The 17507-nt window shown below is 49.5% G+C and overlaps 1 protein-coding gene across 1 annotated transcript in view; it reads left to right on the top strand.

Moving 5' to 3' along the window:
• The window catches only part of Litaf (lipopolysaccharide induced TNF factor), a 35333-nt gene extending 25026 nt beyond the window's left edge, over positions 1-10307 (top strand). The window contains exons 2-4 of the mRNA XM_085694553.2: positions 2154-2378; positions 6053-6209; positions 8499-10307. Of these exons, the coding sequence (XP_085550679.1) occupies positions 2159-2378; positions 6053-6209; positions 8499-8607 (486 nt within the window). The 5' untranslated portion in view covers positions 2154-2158 and the 3' untranslated portion in view covers positions 8608-10307. The remainder of the gene's footprint in view (positions 1-2153; positions 2379-6052; positions 6210-8498) is intronic.
• Positions 10308-17507: the final 7200 nt, after the last annotated feature.

Below are 17507 nucleotides of genomic sequence, written 5' to 3'. Positions count from 1 at the left end.
GCCTTTGCCTCCTGAGTGCTGGGGTTAAAGGTGTGCACCACCACTTCCTGGCAGATGTTAGTTTTTAAATCTATGTGTATTTATTTATTGGGATGGGCATACATTAGTTAATTAATTAGGGTGGGCACACTATCTTATCATCGGGGGCGGACGCACACGCTGTGACACATATGTGGAGGGAGCCAGAAAGCCCAGTGTGCAGGAGCTGGGTCCCTCTCTTCACCATGTGGATCTTGGGGACCGAACTCGGATAATCACGCTCAGCTTGAAGCACCGTTACCCCTGAGCCCCCTGACTGTCTGACCACCGTACCCCCTGAACCACCTTACTGACGACCGATCGTCATGACATTTCTCGATGTTGCACCCCCACCTCCAACCCCTTGTTTCCTTCCGCACTTTGAAATGCCCTCCTACACTTCCGGAGACTCCTCTCCTTGGGGCCAGTAGAGCTTCTTTAAAGATGGACTCTGGCCTTCTTCCTTCATCTCTTTGCTTCCCATGCATTTTGGAACAGGAACTGGTTTCTGTGGATGGAGGTGACAGGGCTGGCCAGCCCCGATGCTGTGGTACACGATCCTCAGTCCTGGCTGCCCGTGTCTCCTAAGACAAGCTTGAATAACTCTTCTAAAGCTGCAGAGCCCATCCTGTCTGGGAAACAGCCACACAAAGCAGGGCCCTGTGTCCCCCCGCAGCTGCCCCATGACTGCCGAGCTTCAGCAAGCCAGGGCACAGCCTGGATCCTGAGTATAATTCCGGGCGGGTAGCAGTCCAGGCAGGCAACAGTTCTGCCAAGGGCAGAAAACCTTCTCCCTCACTGAAGTCACCATGTCCCTACCTACCCTGGGGCTCCACTTTCTAAGTGGGAAGTAATGTGATGGGGGTTCACTTTTGGGCTGTTTTGAGACAGGATCTTGCTATGTAGCCCAGGTTGGCCTCAGAATTGATTTATAGCCAATGATGATCTTAAACTCTGATCTTCCTGCTTGTCTCTAATTCTCAAGTACTGAGATTACAAATGAGCCCGAGGCCTCATGCATGCCAGCAAGCCCTTTCCCAACAGAGCCACACCCCCAACTAATATGCTTCATTTTTAGATAAAACAATGATGTGTTTGTGTGTTTTCCTGCATATGTGTTTAGGCTTCACATATGTGCGGTACCTGCAGAGGCCAGGAAAAGACACTGGATCCCCTGGAACTGGAGTTCCGGTAGCTGTGAGCCTCGTGTGGCCTTGGCCCTCTGAAAGAGCAGTTCTTTACACAGAGGCGCTAGGACTCGACTGATGGCGTAGTGGTTTGAAGAGCACACATTGCTCTCTCAGAGGACCTGGGTTAGGGTCCCAGCATCCATGGCAAGTGGCTCAAAACTGTCTGTCACCCCAGCTCCAGAGCATCTGATGGCCCCTTCTGGCACTGTGTTCATACATGCACAGAACTCACTGGGCACCTTGTTACATAGCTCAGGCTGTCCTGGGACTGTCCTCTTCCTCCCCAACGCGGAGATTACAGTGTGGGCCACCATACCCGCACACATTCACTTGGGAAACAAACAGAAGAACATAAATCGTCCAGTCTCGGTTGAGATTTTTATAAAGTGAAAAAACCCACGTAACAAAAGAGAGCATGGCAGCCTCTCAAAACACCCCTCTTGTACCCTTCTAGATTTCTCTCCCCTGGTATTGGTTGTCATGTGTCTTGGGGCACCTGGTTTTACTTGCACCTTCTCATGGTTGGCATCTAAAAGCTACCATCATTTCTAACACTCAAATCAATTAGTGAAAAACCACATTGGTTAAATAGAAGAAATGCTGGTTTGGAGCATGTGGGCTGAAGGGGAAGCTCCTCAGATCAGAGGCAGCTTGTTAAGGGTTTGGTCTTTCTGGGTAAATAGCTTACTTTCTGTCTGTACTTGAAAGTTCCTTGTGAAGGTGATAGTTTCCTTGGTTGTTCAGTTTGTGCTGTGGGGGATGGGATGGGCAGTGGGCGTGAGAACATCTTCTTTCTCCTTGCCCCCTTTGGTGTTGTTTCTGAGACAGAGTCTTAGGTGACCCAGGCTGGTCTCCAGCACTTGTCAGATAGCGAAGGACGATCTTGAAGGTCTGCTTCCACCTCCCTAGCTGAATTTCTTATGGTGTCTTCTGTTTTTGCTTTAGGTAAAATGTCGGCTCCAGGACCTTACCAGGCGACCGCAGGCCCTTCTGCAATGCCCACCGCACCCCCATCCTATGAAGAGACAGTGGGTGTCAACAGTTACTACCCAACACCCCCAGCACCTATGCCGGGGCCAGCCACAGGACTCATTACAGGCCCAGACGGGAAGGGCATGAGTCCACCTTCGTACTACACCCAGCCTTTGCCCGTTCCCAATGCCAATGCAAGTATGTATGTCACCCAAGTCACCAAACCTGTGGACCCTGAGGTAGAGGACAACAGCAAGGTGTTAAAGTGTCAAAGCCAAGTGACAAGCACTGTGACGTCCACCCCACCCTGGGTCTCTCATAGGATATTTCAGACATCCCGTTATTGAGACCTGTGATAAATCTATTTAGTGGCTGGCAAGATGGCACTATGGGTAAAGATGCTTGCTGCTATGCCTGAGTTTTCTCCCCAAACGAAAGAACCAGCTCCCCAAAGTTATCCTTTGATCCCTACATGCATGCACATGTGTGTACATACATGTGCACAGACATTAATAGTGAATGTAATCAAAACAAACAACAACCAAAACCAGCAAAATACATAGGAGCCTCCACATTCCTGCTGGGTTCATAGCAGTTGCCACTGCCCTTACCCGAGAGAACTTGGGAGTGGGAGTTTTTGAGTTCAGAGCCAAGGGCGAATAGAGCACTCCTGTCCTGAGGCCAACTGGTGTGGGCACAGTGCTGAGTGAGCAAAGGGAGGCCAAGCTGCTGCCCCTCTGTGGGGGCAGGGTCTCGCCTGGACCCTTGGACAGCTTCTGCAGAGTCCTTGATGGCCAGGTGTGTGCGCGTGTGCGCCTACTCAGTTGATGAGAACCATCTGAGAGAGCAGGCCTGTGACTCAGACCAGCAGAGCTGCTGCCCTGCCCTTCTGCTTTAGTTTTGTTTGTGTGTGTACCTGTGGAGGCCAGAGGTCAGCCGCAGGAGCTAGCCACCTTCTTCTATTCTGTAAAAATAGAATGTGTGTGTGTGTGTGTGCGTGCGTGTGTGTGTGCGCGCGCACGCGCGTGCACAAGTGTTAGCATGGATGGATGGATGGATGTGCGCCATGTTGCATGACTGACACACAGGGAACCAGAAAGAATCGAAGGAGTCTTTGGGTCACCTGGGAATGAATTTCCAGGTGGTTGTGAGCCACCGTGTGGGTGTGGGAATAGAACCTGAGCTTTGGAAGAGCAACTAATGCTTTTAATGGCTGAGCCATCTCTCCAGTTCTCTTACTCACCTTTCTAATGGCTTGATTTCCTCATCAGCATGTCCCTGAGTTTATGAGTCATTCTGTTAAAATTAACTTCCTGGGTCAAGCCAGAGCCATAACCTGATTAAAAAAACAAAACAAACAAAGAAAAAACTGGTCATTGTGTCCAGTTCTGAATTCTTGGGTTGGAGAGGGAGCTCACAGGGTATTACTATGTAGCCCTGGTTGGTCTGGAACTCACTGGACCAGGCTAGCCTTGGACTCCTGGTTTTATTACCTCTAATTCCAGAGTGCCAAGATTGCAACTGTATATCACCGTGCCCAGTCTATGAAATCCTTGGGGTTGCACATACTAGACAATCACTCAGCCAGTTGCCCATGTCAACAGCCCTCTACTTTAGTCTCTTAGACCAAGTGATCAAGAAATAACTTATTCTTGAACCAAAACAAAAATTACTTAATCCAAATTTCTGTATAGCTAAGTAAGGTATACTTCTTACTTTCTGGAAGCAGGGTCTTGGTACTAGCAAGTTAATTCTCGGTAGTCCCTAGTCCCCCAATTCCGGCTTGTATAAATGGCTTTCCAAGGACCTGGCAGTGGAGGGAGTCCCTGGAACACAACTGAAGCAGCTTCAGGACCTCTGTTGCTGGTGATCGTGTCCTGACTGCTGTGGCATAATGTTCTTGCACACTGCAAAGATTTGCTGCTCATATTGGTTTAATTAAATGCTGATTGGCCAGTAGCCAGGCAGAAAGTATAGGCAGACCAACCAGACTAGGAGAATTCTGGGAAGAGGAAAGGCAGAGAGTCAGTCACCAGCCAGACACAGGAAGAGGTAAGAATGCCTTACGGAGAAAAGGTACCAAGCCACATGACTAAACATATATAAGAATTATGAGTTAATTTAAGTTGTAAGAGCTAGTTAGTAATAAACCTGAGCAATAGGCCAACCAGTTTATAACTAATATAAGCCTCTTTTTGTTTATTTGGGACTGAGTGACTGTGAGACCAGGCAGGACAGAAACTTCTGTGTTCACCTGACCTCCGTGAATGTCTTGTTTCATGGCTTATGGCTCTCTTAGCAGTGTTTGAGCTGTGTGTCAGCTCAGTTTCCTGGCTGTGGGTTTGTGCTTCCCAATTGGTAAACATTTCATACCACTATCCTCAGGTGTCAGAGTCTAACCAGGAGTCGTGGTGTGTGTGTGAGAGAGTGTGAGTGTGCGTGCATGTGTGTGCATGTACCTGTGTGCGTGTGTTGGGGAAATGTTGGCTGTGAACGCACATTAGATGCCACCAGAGACTATAGACAATGCCTGTCTCGCAGAATCCTAATAGCAATTGTTCCTTCCACTTAAACATGCAGAAAATACTTAATTCTCTCCAGCTATGCAGAGAAGGAATTCACAAGCCCTTAAGTTTACCCTGCGCTGTACTGAAGGCAGTCACCACCTTCAGAATATCCCCACCTCACTCTTCCTCCTCTTACCTCCAGGTAGCCACTCTTGGCTGTAGAGAATCAGGCCTAAATCCCAGCATGCTCTGCTTCTGTAATCCTTCTGCAAACCACCTCAGCAGAGCCATCTGCAGAGCTTGAGTCACACCTCTAGGCCCAGAGCCTGGGCACGGTGTCTTCAGTAAGGACCCAGCAGGACACAAGTCTTCATCTCTTTTCTGTAGACTTAAAACCCCTCAGGAAACTCTGGAAATCTGTCACCGTTTCTATGTCCACTTTATCACTTTTCCTTCTCTTTCTTTTCTGTGCATGTGTGTTTTAAAACATACATGATACTTAGGAGGCACAAACAGGAGGATTGCCACAAACTCAGGGTCAGCCTGGTCTATGTAGTAAGCTCCAGGCTAGACAGGACTACATCGAAAGACTATTTCATCCCATCCCTTCCTAAACAGTGTACACACAGATACAGCACAGCATAAAATCTATCATCTGGCTGCATGGTATAGTGGTACATTCTTGTACGTCCAGAACTGAGGAGGCTGCTGAGGCAGGAGGATCACAGTTTTAAAGGCAGTGTGGGCTACATGGTGAGATCTTATGGCCACAAAAGATGGTTAAAAAAAAATGACTACTTTAATTGTTCCATTTAAAAAATAGTTGTATTTATTCTTAGAACATTTCATGCATACATATGTATATATGTTCATGCACACACATATATATACATATATATATTTATTTATAGTCTTGATCATATCCATTCCCCTTTCACATCCCTCTGCCCTCTGCTAGCTGCCCCCTTCCCGACTTTAAGTTCTTTCTACCTCTTTAAACATTTGAAAGTATGGCTCAGTAGTGTTAGGCAGACATGTTGTCCACTGTTAGTGTCTGAACGTTCCCTCTTCCAACCGCCCTACCCCAGACAATGACTGAAGTGGGTTCCTGTAGACATCTGGAGTCTCCTAGTGTTTGTCATTTTGTGACTGGCTTATTTCACTCAGTGTCTGTCAGAATCTCCTTCCCTTTTAGGCTGAGCTGTGGTTGACCAGGCAACTACAGTGCATTTATCCTTTTGTCCTTGGGAGCCACCTTTATGAGCTTAGGTTCTGGGGTACTCACTCCAACCCCAATTCTCATGTGTTGACGTCAGCAAGCGTTCCTTTGTGAGTTCACTGAATAGCGTTACCTTCCTCCATCAGTTGCCGTGCAGACGGTGTATGTGCAGCAGCCTGTCTCCTTTTTCGACCGCCCTGTCCAGATGTGCTGTCCATCCTGCAGCAAGATGATCGTGACCCAGCTGTCCTACAATGCCGGCGCCCTCACCTGGCTGTCCTGTGGCAGTCTGTGTCTACTGGGGTGAGTGTACCCACTCTGCGGAGATTGTATTCAGACTGGGCTGTCCTGTGCATTGGAGGAGTGTGTGTGTGTGAGTAGAAAGGCCAAGGTTAGCTGTTTGTCTGTCTATTAAGACAATCTCACTCCTCTACAATCCCAACCCCAGGTTCCTCACTACCTCACAGATAATTTTTAAAATGACTTCCCTTTTTATTCTTTCTTTTGTGTGTGTGTGTGTACGCGTGTGTGTGCACGTGTGTGTTTGTGTGTATGTGCATTTGTGTGTATGTGTGCATGTGTGTGTGTACACGTGTGTGTGCGTGCATGTGTTCATGGACGTATACCATGGTATACATGTCGAGGTCGGAGGACAACTTTCAGTGGTCATTTCTTTCCTTTCCCCATGTGGTTCATGGGAACTGAGCTCAGGTCCTCATGCTTGCAAGGCAAGTTCCCCACTGACTGAGTTATCCCCAGATACCTGTAGGAATTGTCCTCCTTCTGTTTTTAGGGGACTCAGCATGCTAGGTTAGTTCCCTGTCTGCACCCTCAGCCTGTTTTAGGATGTGTAAAGCTGAGCACGGTGGCATATCCTGTAATTCCAGCACCAACAGGAGGAGGTGAAGGATGGTTGTCTCAATAACACAAAACAGGGCTGTCAAGGTGGCTCAGCGGGTGAGGGTGCTTACCACCAACCCTCACGATCTGGGTTTGATCCCCAGAGCCCACATAGACAGACCTGACTCCCAAAAGTTGTCCCCTGAATTCCAACTTTTGCACCATGACACAGGTATTCACATATACACAATGAACGAATGAATGAATGAATGAATGAATGTCAGAATTAAAAATGAAAGCCTGGAGCAGCACAGCTGGGCTCAGCTTTCTAGAAGTTCACAGCACCTCCTCCCCACAGGGCAGCCACCAGAAGTTACCCCTGCCCCCAGCTGGGAACTCTGCTCAAACACTCATGGAAATCGCCGGATGTGTTCATGTAGAGACTGCTGAACAGCTGTTCACATCTGTGGAGGGCGGGGCCCTTGGGCTTCTTTCCCTTCTAGAATTTCATGACCTAAATAATAATTTTTGCATGACCCCGAGAGAGGCTCCAAACATTTCATGCACTAACACACTTTATAGGCCTCTCGTCTGCCGTGCCTCTCCCTTACAACCTCTGGGATTTCCCATTGCCAGAGCAGGGAATTACATAAATATTTATGTCTGCACTAAAAGCAATGCTAGTCTCTACTCTGGCAGAGAAATCTGAGCAAAAGCAAATACATGGTTTTCCTAAAGCAGGTAATAGCAGGCACCTCACCCTTTCTGGCCTGTGCGTCACCTAGAAAGCCGCTGCTGCATGCATTCGCCTGGAAGAGCAGGGACCTCAGCTGCTAGGTGACTGGCGCACATCTCCTCACTTTCTGCTTGTGACTCTGGGTGGAGAGAGCCCTCGGGCCTCTGTTCTCTGTGGAAGAAGTGGGCTATGTAGGCCTGTCCACCCATCCTTCTCTGACTTGCCTGTTCAGCTCTACTGTGGGCTCTTACTTCCACCCTCTGGGCAGAAAAGGCTCCAGTGACCAGGTCCGCCATTCCTGTGCTCAGGGGTGATGCAGGGGGATCACCAGCTCAGGGCCTGCCTGAGTGAGGGAACGAGGGCTTTGTGCCATTTACCAGGGCGCTACAGCCCCAGAATGTTCCTCCTAACTTTTTTTTTTTAGTGTTGGTGCTAAAGCCAGCCCTCCTGTATTCTGGGCAAGCGCTCTACCACTGAGCTACATCCTGAGTGCTGGAGTTTTGTTGCTTTTTGAGTCTCATTGTGTAGCCAGGCTGACTCCTGCCTCTGTCTTTCTGGCGATAGGATGGCGGGTGTGTAGCACCATGCTTGGCTCGGCCACATGTCGTAGTTGTAGGAGAGGATACTGTGTTTGAGTTAGGGGCCCACCTCAAGTTTCCAGGGTGGTCCTGTGTCAAGATAGTTAATTACTTTTGCAAAGACCCTCTCCCTTCCTTTTTGAGTCAGGGTCTCATATATCTAAGGCTGGCCTCCAACTCACCAGGTAGTCAACAATGACCTTGAACTTCTGCTTGTCCTGCCTCCATCTCCTGAGTGTTGGGGTTATAGGCTTGCACACCTGATATTGGGGATTAGACGCTGGGCTTTGTGCCTCCAGGGACAGATTCTACCAGCTCAGATCTTCAGCTCCATACCAGCCCACCACAGACCCTTCAGGAGGCTCCAGCACGGGGGTATGAGCCCATCCATGTTCTTGGTGTTGGTAACATGCTCCTTATGTGTATCTGTCCTCCCAGGTGCATCGCTGGCTGCTGCTTCATCCCATTCTGCGTAGATGCCCTGCAAGATGTGGACCATTACTGCCCCAACTGCAAAGCACTCCTGGGCACCTACAAGCGCTTGTAGGACTTGGCCAGCCAGCCATAGGGGAGATGGTAGATACATGTTACCGGAAGTCACCTGACCCTTGCCCAGCCCACCCAGAAGAGACACCTTCCTTGATTTCATCTCTTCTTGGGCTCCAGCGTCATGTCTTTTGGTGGGTGGGAAAGGTCAAAAAAGTGACAAGCCTCCAAACCCCAGAAATTGCTGCTTGGAATCACACCCTGCACAAGCAAAGACATGGACCTTGATGTTTCAAGGGCTTATTGCCTGCCCAAGTCACCCCACTAACTGTGATTATTACCCCGTTTACCTCTCCACTGATTTGCCATTCGCTGCCTCCTCTTCCTCCTCAGTGGACTTTCCTGGTGGCGGTCTCAAACCCGGAAGCCAGTTTGCCTTACTTTCCGCTGTCTGGCCTGATTTCTTCTGTCTCTCCCCATCCCTGATGGCAAAGACCTCGCCTTAAAGACTTTGTGGTTCTGTAATCGCAGGCTCTCTGGCCCTCAGAATCGCTTTAACTTCCTAGGTTTTTGTTTTGTTTGCTGAGTGCACAGAAGGGCTGCTGACACCCACCAGACACATATGGAGAAGGTCACAAGTTCAAAATAAAACGAGCAGTCAGGCTGGGTTTAATCGCATCTCCTCCTGCCTCAGCCCCACTCGTGGGCGCAGGCATCTTCTTCCTCGTGGTTTCTGCGAATTTTTGTTCTTAAAACACGTGGGAGTTCCTTGGCAGGGAGACCTTTCTAGAATAACTTTTGTGATCATAATACACCCTTCATTTTTCCATTTGCTGGTGTGTTTTTGGTTGGTTTTGTTTTCGTTTTTGATGTACAGTCTGGCTTTGTTGCCCAATTCAGCTTTGACCTCCTAGCTGATCCTTCAGTCTTTGCCTCTCAAATACCCAGAGCTCTAGACGCACGCCACTGCACCTACTGGGTTTGTTTTCCTTTTAAAAAAAATAGGTGATCTCATCTACTACCTACCTGGACTTGGTGTGGTTTTGAAAACCTCTTCTCTGTGGGGCCTCTCTGCGGGAATGAGGGTGTCCCTATTTGAGCCCATGCTCCAGTGCTGAGAGCCTAAACTCCCTCAAGAAAACCTGAAGCTTGATTTTATTTTTTAGAGATGATCTTGTTGTGTGGCACCAGCATGGTCTTCAGTATCAGCGGACCAGATGGGAGGACACCAAAGACAAGTCAGGGCTCCTTCTAGGGTGACCACTGTGTCTGGCCCAGTCCAGCCAGTGTCCATCCTAAACCCACGCAGGAACTGCTGCAAACAATAGTGTGTGAAGTCAGCCTGACCCCGAACTGCATGGTGGTTAACATACAGTCTTAACCATTGTCTGAGCTGTTCATGCAGTGATCCAGAAACGCTGGCCATCATTTTTGCCGTGAATTGTGGGTACCATATATAACTTTGGTGTTATCTACTTTTAAACAAATAAAATGTTGGTCACTCGGTGAGCTATTCAGTTCACCTACTATGAAGAAGGGCCTTGTGTTGTGTTTCCAGGCATTGCCCAAAGAATCTCGAGTTGCTCTGTTACTCTAGAAAATCCTTCGTGACCCACACCTCAGGCTTGCTGAATATTCAGCCACCGCAAGATGACCGTTGCTAACGAGTGGCATTTGAAGGTTTGGCTGTGGGGAGCCCACAGGCGTCATCGATGGCAGCAAGCCACGGCTTTCAAGTTTTAATAAAATGCCAAGGAGGAAGCTGTTCTCATTCATTCTCTGAACAAAACCGTCCTTGTTCGTTGACCGGGGTGGCTGTGGGATGCTGGGAGGGGGGTGCCAAGCGAGGAGTGCGGGGGCCACCCCTTCCTTTCTTCTACCTGTGGTGACAGCTTCAAGTTGGAAGGTGTTGGGGGGATCGAGTCATTTAGTTGTGGCTTACATTGCCATCGAAACCCTATTTGTGTTCTTGTGAAATCATTGCTCATGGGATTTCAGTTGAGTGGTTTTCTTTTATTTGGTCAAGTTCGGCACTGTGCAGTTAGCAGTTTGGCTGTCATTGTGATGTGTAACTGATCACAGGCTGGTACTAATTACACATGCAGTCTTCCAAACAAGGACCCTGTGTCAAGGACTATAAAATACACAAGGACTATAAAATACGGAGCTTACTGCCAGATGCTACAGACTTCGTCTAGGCTAGCCAGCCCCTGAGATCCAGAGGTCCACATAGGTAGCCTCTGCTTCTTGGCTGACACAGTCACCATACAGCCTAGGCTTCCTCTTGCCACAATCAGGATGGAGTCTGGACAAAGACAAGAAAAAGGACAGCATGACTGCTCCTAGGTGTGGTGGGGGTCGAGGTTACAGCTGTGTGGGAGAGCATAGCCAGAGGCAGGGACATCTGGGAGGGTCCAGAGTGCACCTGACCCTGAGCTGCCTGAGGAGTCGGGGAGGGGACGGGAGCCAAGGGGACCAGGTGCAGCATCCAGGAGGCCCAAAGAGTAGACAGGAGGGACTAGGTAACCAAAATGCCTGGACTATATAGGGAAGGACAGCCCAGCCCTGGGTCGCAGACTTCAGGGCAGAGAGTGGAGTATACCAGCCACACGCGGTAACAGCTGGGGGGCTCTGGGATGCTGGGATATGTTCAGTAGGCACTTCAGCCTTGTGTGTGAGACCTAACAGGACCTGTGTGGAGATTCTGCAGAGACTCCAAGAAGGGGCTTTGAACTCAATTGTCCTCAGTGTTCACTGCCTTGCCTTCATATATGGAGAGGTGGGTATTTCCTGGTCAGTCTATTGGTGGAGAAGAGAGACCAAATGAAGCCATGGCCACAGCCAGGAGGTCGAGGCAGGAAGCCTTGTTGACTGTGGCTTCCAGGCATTTTCTGTTCTTAGACCACTGCCCTAGGCATGCACGGCTGTGTGGGTGTGAAAGCCTCTTTCTGAGGGTGCCATCACGTGACCTCCGCTGTTTCCTTCCTTGTTCTCTCCTGCCTATCTTCCCTTACTACTGGGGATGGAACACAGGGCCTTACCCACCCCAGATAAGCACTTTGTACAGTCCTAAACCAGACTACTGAAGTCCAGGGGAGCTCTGCCGCACTGTACAGAAGGCTCCCCTAGCTGGGTGGGTTGACTACCCTCACCCCCTGGAGGGGAAGGAAGGGTCATGGGACCTTCGCCTGATGGTCACTCCCTACCTCCTGTTGTTGCCTCGGGGAGTTCTGGAGACCCAAAAAGACTAGGGGAGGGGTGTCCCCCCAATGTTCCTATGGGAAAAACCTCCCCCTGTGTAGTAATGACTTCCTGTTGCACCCTTATGGGGAGGAGCACCCACACCCTTGTAGGAGGCCCCCACCTGTGTCATAAGGAGTCTAGTAAACTCACATTGGAGTCCCGCCTTGATTTATCGTTTTGATCTTGGGAGCAGAGGTAGACCTTGCTTATGTCCTCACTAAAAGGATTTCATTTATATGGTGACATCTCAGGCCCTTGATTTGACCATTTATTGGTTTTTCTGTTTTGCTTTTGAACTGGATTGTGGCACAAAATTCAAGATGGCAGAGAGCTCTGGGAGGAGCTTTTAACCTTACCCCTCCCATAACCCCAGTGCCGGGACCTTACCCCTCCCATAACCCCAGTGCCGGGACCTTACCCCCTCCCATAACCCCAGTACCGGGACCTTACCCCTCCCATAACCCCACTACTGGGTCCTTACCCCCTCTCATAACCCCAGTACCGGGACCTTACTCCTCCCATAACCCCACTACCGGGACCTTACCCCTCCCATAACCCCACTACTGGGTCCTTACCCCCTCTCATAACCCCAGTACCGGGACCTTACTCCTCCCATAACCCCACTACTGGGACCTTACCCCTCCCATAACCCCAGTCCCGGGACCTTACCCCTCCCATAACCCCAGTGCCGGGACCTTACCCCTGCCCCCATAACCCCATTACTGGGATCTTACCCCTCCCATAACCCCAGTGCTGGATGAGAGGCGTCACCACCACTGGCTTCTTTGGAAGACCCTAGAATACAGGAAAGGGCACATGGCAAGGCCGTGGGGGTGGGGGAACTTGAGAATGCTTCCTAAGTTGTAATTTGCATTGTGTTTGTGTCTGAAATTAAAGCAGTAGGAAAAATGCTCATCCCATGCCAAATGGGAGGTGGTGGCTGGGGACTCTGCCTCCCCTAGGCCTTGACCTAAGAGAGTCATGAATGTGTGTCTGGCTGTGTGCATACGTGTAGGTGTGTGCGCTGGGTGTAGAGTCTGTTATCTAAGCTTTTCTAACGTGTACAGTGTAGCCCTGTGCTCCGGGAGCTTTGGTGGAGGGGTGTGTGTCGCAATGGAGAGTCTCTGGTGACCATGACATGGCCAGCTCAGCAGCAGCAGCTTTTGTGACCACTGGCACATAATGACAGGGTCCTCCCTGTGTCACTGAGAGCCATTCTGTGTGGTCGATTTGGCTTCGCTTTCTCTGCTTTGCCGCTGCCCTAACGTCATGTTCTCTTGTTTTATGTGCAGCTTGCTGTGGGCCTGACAGCATTGAGTCGATGCAGGCTTCAACTTAAAACAGTTGGGAGTCTGTGTGTCTGTTTATCTGCCCGTCTGTGTGGAGGGGCTGGAGCAGGAATGCTTGCTCTGGATCTAAAGGCCAACCCGTGAGAGAAGATGGGAGGATGCCTTGCTGATGTGGGGACTAAGGGATGTTTGTGCATGCTCCTGGCTTTCCCTACTTTCAGTCACTCAGTATAACCCAGAGTTCCACCCCATGGCATGGCACTGTCGCGGGATAGTTGATCTCACTGTGACATAAAGTTAACCTTGTATCAGGGGGCAGAGCCAGAGACTAGTTGACAAGAATTAGTCATAGAGACTGCAGAGGCCTTAGGATATGGATAGAGAGGCACCAGAAGGAGTAGGGAAAGACTTGGAGATCAGTCCTTTCTGGTCTGGGAAGTGGAGAGAGGTCAGCTGGCCGATCCTCTGCTGCTTCTTTGAATTATCAGGTTTTCACCCCTATATCTGACTCCTGGGTCTTTACTGGTAATACAACTAAGCTAGCACAGCGTGACATAGTGGGAAAGACTTGCTGGGCCAGATGAGTCTCTTAGCCTCTGTCCTACACAGAGCCTGGGGGCCCTGTACCCTCTAGTGTTAGACCCGAGAGGAAAGCCACTCCCATGGCTTCTGATTAAAGCAGGCTGTATTTAGACGTGCACAAGGACTGGCCAGACTGCTGCCTCCCCTTCAGTCAGGATTTCAGAGAGCAGCTCCTCATTGGCTTTTGAGGTCCCTTTTATGGGGAAGGGTTAGGGTTGATAGAATAACTGTTGAGATACTTGGCCGTTGGCAGCTGGACCGAAGAGTGGGGAGCTCAGGACTTAGGGCTGCCTGTGGGGCAGATGAGTGCAGAGCGTACCGTGTGGAAGGGGAGTTATCATAGATGTTCAAGAGTTTAACAAGGCAAAGGCGTGGGCACACATCATGGGGTCACAGATTCGTGGTAGGTTGGAAAACATTGCAGGATAGTTAGGCTTAGGGAACAAAAACTTATTCTTGTAAGGCATGGAGACTTAATAGCAATGTATAACAATGTGGTTTCTTAATAGCAACTTGGCTCCTGTCTCGGTTTCCCATGATCAGTGTGGGCTAGCGGCCACAGAAACGCTTTCATTGTATTGTTTTTGTTGTTAGAAGTGAAGATGCCTAAATATGATCATCCAAGCCTTCCCAACAGCGGAAGAGCTGAGCTAGCGCCAGCATGTGTGATGACAGAAGTCCTGCTTGGGCCTGATTCCTTCACAGGGAACAGTCCTGTAGCCCACGAACAGCCATGTGGCTCTGTAGCCAAGAATGACTTTGAACTTCTCACCTTCCCGCCTCACCTCCCTAGTGCTGGGACAGTGCTGGGACACAGGTGTGCACCTCTTTGCCAGGTTTATGGGTGTGGGAGGTGGAACTAAAGCGTCAATCATGCTAGGCAAGCACCCAACAACCAAACTGATGTCCAGCCCTTCGTGGCTGACTCCTGTTTGGGATGGGCTAGGGCTCACAGGGCATGGACCGTTCTATAAGCACTGCCTGGGTATGTGCTGTGTTCCAGGACACAGCAGTGAATATGAGGGAAGGCTCTTGTGCCATCCAAACAAAGCCACAGGCCCAAGAGATGGCTCAGGGCTGCTGAGCTAGACAACCTCAGTTCGGTTCCTGGACTCACAAGGGAGAGGGAAGAGAGCAGCTCCAGCCAGTTCTCCTCTGACCTCCACATGTGCACTATGGCACAGACTTACAGATACAACACATAAATGGAACGAAAGGGTGTTAGAAAAGAATGTCATCACTCCCACCTCACTCCATGATGACAGCAACCTCGTTGGTAAATGCATCCTGAGACACCGTCAATCCTGCCAAGAACTCAGCTTCCAAAAGCAAAGGCAGTCTTCAGTGGCACTTATGAATAAAACTAGGGGCTTGAAGTAGCTGTGCATGCTGGGTAAGCAATGTTGAAACTGTTCACAGCAGAGGGACTGCAGAGTCTAAAATTCACCCCCGGCTACACAGCCTACAGGTCGGCACCGTGGCAGCTTCATTCTGTGATGTTGGGGTGTCTGTGAGCAGCCTCCTGGGTCTCTACCCAATAGTCTCCCACCAGCTGTGGTTAAAAAATATATTATCTTCAGACATTGTGCAGTGCCCCCCAGGGGACAAAATCATTCCAGAGCCCCAGCAAAGTGCAGGGCCCACAGCCGCCCCTTATACATTTAGGACTGGATATCTCCCGCTGGTATGAACTTGTGGTTAAAAGCATGGTAAGTGCCCAAAAAGGAAGAAAGTACCCACACCCCATGGTGTGGATAAGCCTCAAAAGCACGGCTGCAACGAGAAGCCAGATGTAAGGGGCCATGTACCTCTTGAAATGTACTGAGCAGAGCTGGCAGATGGCAGCGAGCTTACCCAGCACCCGCAAAGCCCTGAGTTCCATTCTTAGCACCACACAGTGCACACCTGAAACTTGGGCCCTCAGGAGATGGAGGAAGGAAGATCATAATTCAAGGCTCCCTTTGGATGTATAGAAAACATGAGGTCAGCCTGGGCTACATGGGACCCTGTCAAAAAGAAAAAAAGAAGGCACACACATAGGACAGGCAAACCAGAGGCCAGCACTGGGGAGGCAAGAGAGAGCAACACTCTCCTTGGATGTGGGTGTCCCTTGGCAGCGATAGGAATGTCTGGAGCTGGGTAAGAGGGGCAGACTGCCCTACTCTCTGAGAACTGTGCTAAATATGCCAAGTCCTATAATTTACTGTAACTGTTAACATAATGGAGTGGGGTGAAGTGAACGCAGGAGAAATGAAAACAGGTATTTAAGTGAAATGACAATCACTGACAAGTATAAAGAGACTTCAGCCATCACTTAAATAACATTTTCAAGGAGTCCATGGTGAGAGGCTCAGTCTGGATCCCAGCACCCATGTTTTCTAAATAAAACCATCCTGGTAGTGTGTGTTTATGACCCCAGGACTGAGGAGACAGAAGCAGGCAGATCCTGGGAATTGCTTGTCAGTCAGCCTAACCTACTTGTGGAATTTCAGGCTACTGAGAGACCCTGCCTCAAAAAAATTAGGTAGATAGTGCCTGGGGCACAACACTGAAGCTTATCCTCTGCCGCCCTTCACACACACACACACACACACACACACACACACACACACACACACACACAGAGAGAGAGAGAGAGAGAGAGAGAGAGAGAGAGAGAGAGAGAGAGAGAGAGAGAGAGTTTGTGCATTCTCAGGCTCAACACGTAATCCCTGCATAAGTTCCAGGTCAGCCTGGGTCACAGTATGAGACCCTAAGGAGTAAACTGGAAGTGGAATTAGAGAGCATCAGGGTAAGCATCTTGGGAACCTTGCACATTGCCAGGTTAGAGCAAGTGATGCCGGATAGATTTAGGATGAAAAGATCAGAGGGGGCTCACTAAGAACAGTGACCAAGAACCGGTGGTACGCAGCACGCCTTTAATCCTAGCACTCAGGAGCAGAGGCAGGAGAATCTCTGTGAGTTTGTGGTCAGCCTGGTCCATAGCGAGTTCCAGATTAGCCAGAACTACATGTTGAGACCCTGTCTCCAAAAAGAAACGGAAGGAAGGAAGGAAGAAGGGAGGGAGGGAGGAAAGAAGAAGGAAAGGAAGGAAGGAAGAAAGGAAGGAAGGAAGGAAGGAAGGAAGGAAGGAAGGAAGGAAGGAGGGAGGGAGGGAGGGAGGGAGGAAAGAAGAAGGGAAGGAAGGAAGGAAGGAAGGAAGGAAGGAAGGAAGGAAGGAAGGAAGGAAGGAAGGAAAGAAGGAAGGAAGGAAGGAAGGAAGGAAAGAACTGTCAACAGTCACCTACTGGAGCCTTGGGAAGATATTCATCTTTACAGAGACTGTGAAGCGTGATTTAATTTAATTTAATTTAATTCACACTGCACAAAATTCACCTGAAGTATTGATGCTTTTTTTTTGTGAGTGTCATGAAGCTCAGGCTGCCCCCAAATTCCTGAATCTCCTGCTTCTACCTCCTAAGTGCTGGAATGGCAGATGCAAGGCCCCAAGCCCCTCAATGCAGTGCATAGTTCTGAGCGTATTCACAGTGTTGTTAGCATTTTATCACCTCAGGAAGGAACTTGAGTCATGTGTGCCTCCACCCACAGTTAATCTCTTTCCTGTCTCTGTAGACTTGCTTATTCTTGAAACAGTCACATGATACCTGGACTTTTCTGTGTGTCTGGATGTCTTAATATTTTTGAGGTTCATTTGTGTTGTAGCTGTTAGCATTCATTCAGGCATTATGCTGTCCTGTCCCCTGACACCTGGAAGGCTGCATTCAGGCAGAACCCTGGCCAGCCCAGGGTCCTGTGGTTGCTATGTCACTACATAGTCTATGCATATGCGCTAAGCCCCCCACTTTAA

The sequence above is a fragment of the Myodes glareolus genome, chromosome 9 (assembly GCF_982192425.1).
Source record: "Myodes glareolus chromosome 9, mMyoGla1.1, whole genome shotgun sequence".
Lineage (NCBI taxonomy): Eukaryota > Metazoa > Chordata > Mammalia > Rodentia > Cricetidae > Myodes > Myodes glareolus.
This window is presented reverse-complemented; position numbering and strand designations above follow the sequence as displayed.